Here is a 1,957-nt window from a genome sequence, read left to right on the forward strand (position 1 = left end):
GGTGTTGAAACAAACTTGCCAAGAATGCAAACAAATTAAGCTGATCCAAACCATGTGCTTTGTATAAAAATGAATTCTCCTTGAGGATTAAACGTGAAAGACGAAACCACAAAAGTATTAGAAGAAAATAAGGCTGGAGGTTTTAATAATCTTGAGAAATGAAGATCTTGAAGAGTATAGCAGAGCTCATCTTAAGTAGTTAATTTTTTTATTCTTATGAAAATCATAAGGCTAAAATAGAAAAATGAATATTTTCAAAATTAAGATTTAAAAAACCCAAACCCACTGCTACTGAATCTGTTCTGACTTGTGGGGACCCTAGATAGAGGTTCTTTACAGGAGCAGACAGCCTCCTCCTTCTCCCACAAAGCAACTGGTGAGTTTGAACTGCTGACCTTACGGGTTAGCAGCACAATGCTGGCTTACTCAACATGATAACTATGCCCAAAGGTTGCTTTGGGGTCAAGAGAATGAGTACTCCATTAGAAAAATGGACAAATATATCCACTATTATATGTGTAGTGGATTTAGGAAAGAAATACAAAAGGTGATGAACATAGGCATGAAGCCTTATTAACAAGAAGTCTTTTAAATTTTCTCTCCTTTTTGTGGCCTAGAACATTTGAATAAAGTAATTTTAGTATTTAAATATCTTGCCTATAACTTAAAGAATGTTTACAAGAGCCTCATATCATCTAGCAAGACCTGATTAGCTCAGCTACCATGGTCATTTTTTCAAATATCCTTTTTATGTGGGTTAACTTTGCTTTCATAGTAAAATGTTTTTTAAGCCTTAGTAGGTAACTGACTATACTTTTACTTATAACTTAAGGGCATAACCATTTAAGAATAATTTTTACATGTTATTTCTTATGGAAATCAGAGAAAAATTTACTTAAACGTTATTTTATATTTTATTTTATAGGTGCCAGCGTTCGAACATTCACTCCATTTTATTTCCTGGTGGAGCCAGTGGATACCCTCTCGGTTCGAGGCTCTTCCGTCGTGTTAAACTGTTCAGCCTACTCTGAACCTTCTCCCAAGATTGAATGGAAAAAAGACGGGACTTTTTTAAACCTAGCTTCAGATGACCGACGCCAGCTTCTTCCAGATGGCTCTCTATTTATCAGCAATGTGGTACATTCCAAACACAATAAACCTGATGAAGGTTACTACCAGTGTGTGGCCACAGTTGAGAGTCTTGGAACTATCATCAGTAGAACAGCCAAACTTACAGTAGCAGGTAAGTTAAACATTGTGCTTGTATTTTCAAATTTGGGTAAATAGTAAATATTGGCAAAAGCAGTATTATCCTGGAGTTTTCATTTAATTGGTAACAACAAATAGTATTTAACAAGTAGCAATTGAGGGTGTGTACACACACACACACACACACACACACTCTCTCTCTCTCTCTCTCACACACACACACACACTGTACAAAAAGACTTCAGAAATTTTGTGGAAAGATTGCATTATTTCTTCATTCTATTTTCTCCAAAACTTTTTGAAGCCCTCTCATATGTGACTGTACGAGGCTGTTCTGTAGGAAGAAAAACTGTAGGACTTCACCAAGGGGTTAAAGTTACCATCAGAAGTACTGAGATGTTCTTCTTAACTTGTGTTTTTTGGTTTTATTTTGTTTTTCTTTTAACTTAGACATTGGCAGAGGAAGCAGTAGTGTACGAGAAATGAGTCACTTTGATTGCTAACTTTTATCCTACTTAGCATAGACCACTTTTCAGTATAGTCAGAGTCTAGTTCTTTTAGTTACAATTAGCAGTTAAATGACATCACGAACTGCCGCAGTTGTCAAAACTCTAGACTATGAGGGGGCTTCAAAATGTTTGTGGAAAAATATAATGAAAAGATAATGGAATTTTCTCGCACACTTTTTGGCAGCCCGTGTGTGTGTGTGTGTGTGTGTGTGTGTGTGTGTGTGTGTGTATTTTAAGGT

General features: G+C 36.0%; 1 protein-coding gene across 1 annotated transcript in view; it reads left to right on the top strand.

The window, feature by feature from the left end:
- Positions 1-1,957, top strand: part of NEO1 (neogenin 1) — a 208,351-nt gene that overhangs the window by 79,261 nt on the left and 127,133 nt on the right. The window contains exon 3 of the mRNA XM_045285664.1: positions 926-1,243. Coding sequence (XP_045141599.1) covers positions 926-1,243 — 318 coding nt within the window. The remainder of the gene's footprint in view (positions 1-925; positions 1,244-1,957) is intronic.

Source organism: Echinops telfairi, unplaced genomic scaffold (genome assembly GCF_000313985.2).
Source record: "Echinops telfairi isolate 266 unplaced genomic scaffold, ASM31398v2 ScPeMD7_7475;HRSCAF=8513, whole genome shotgun sequence".
Taxonomy (NCBI): domain Eukaryota; kingdom Metazoa; phylum Chordata; class Mammalia; order Afrosoricida; family Tenrecidae; genus Echinops; species Echinops telfairi.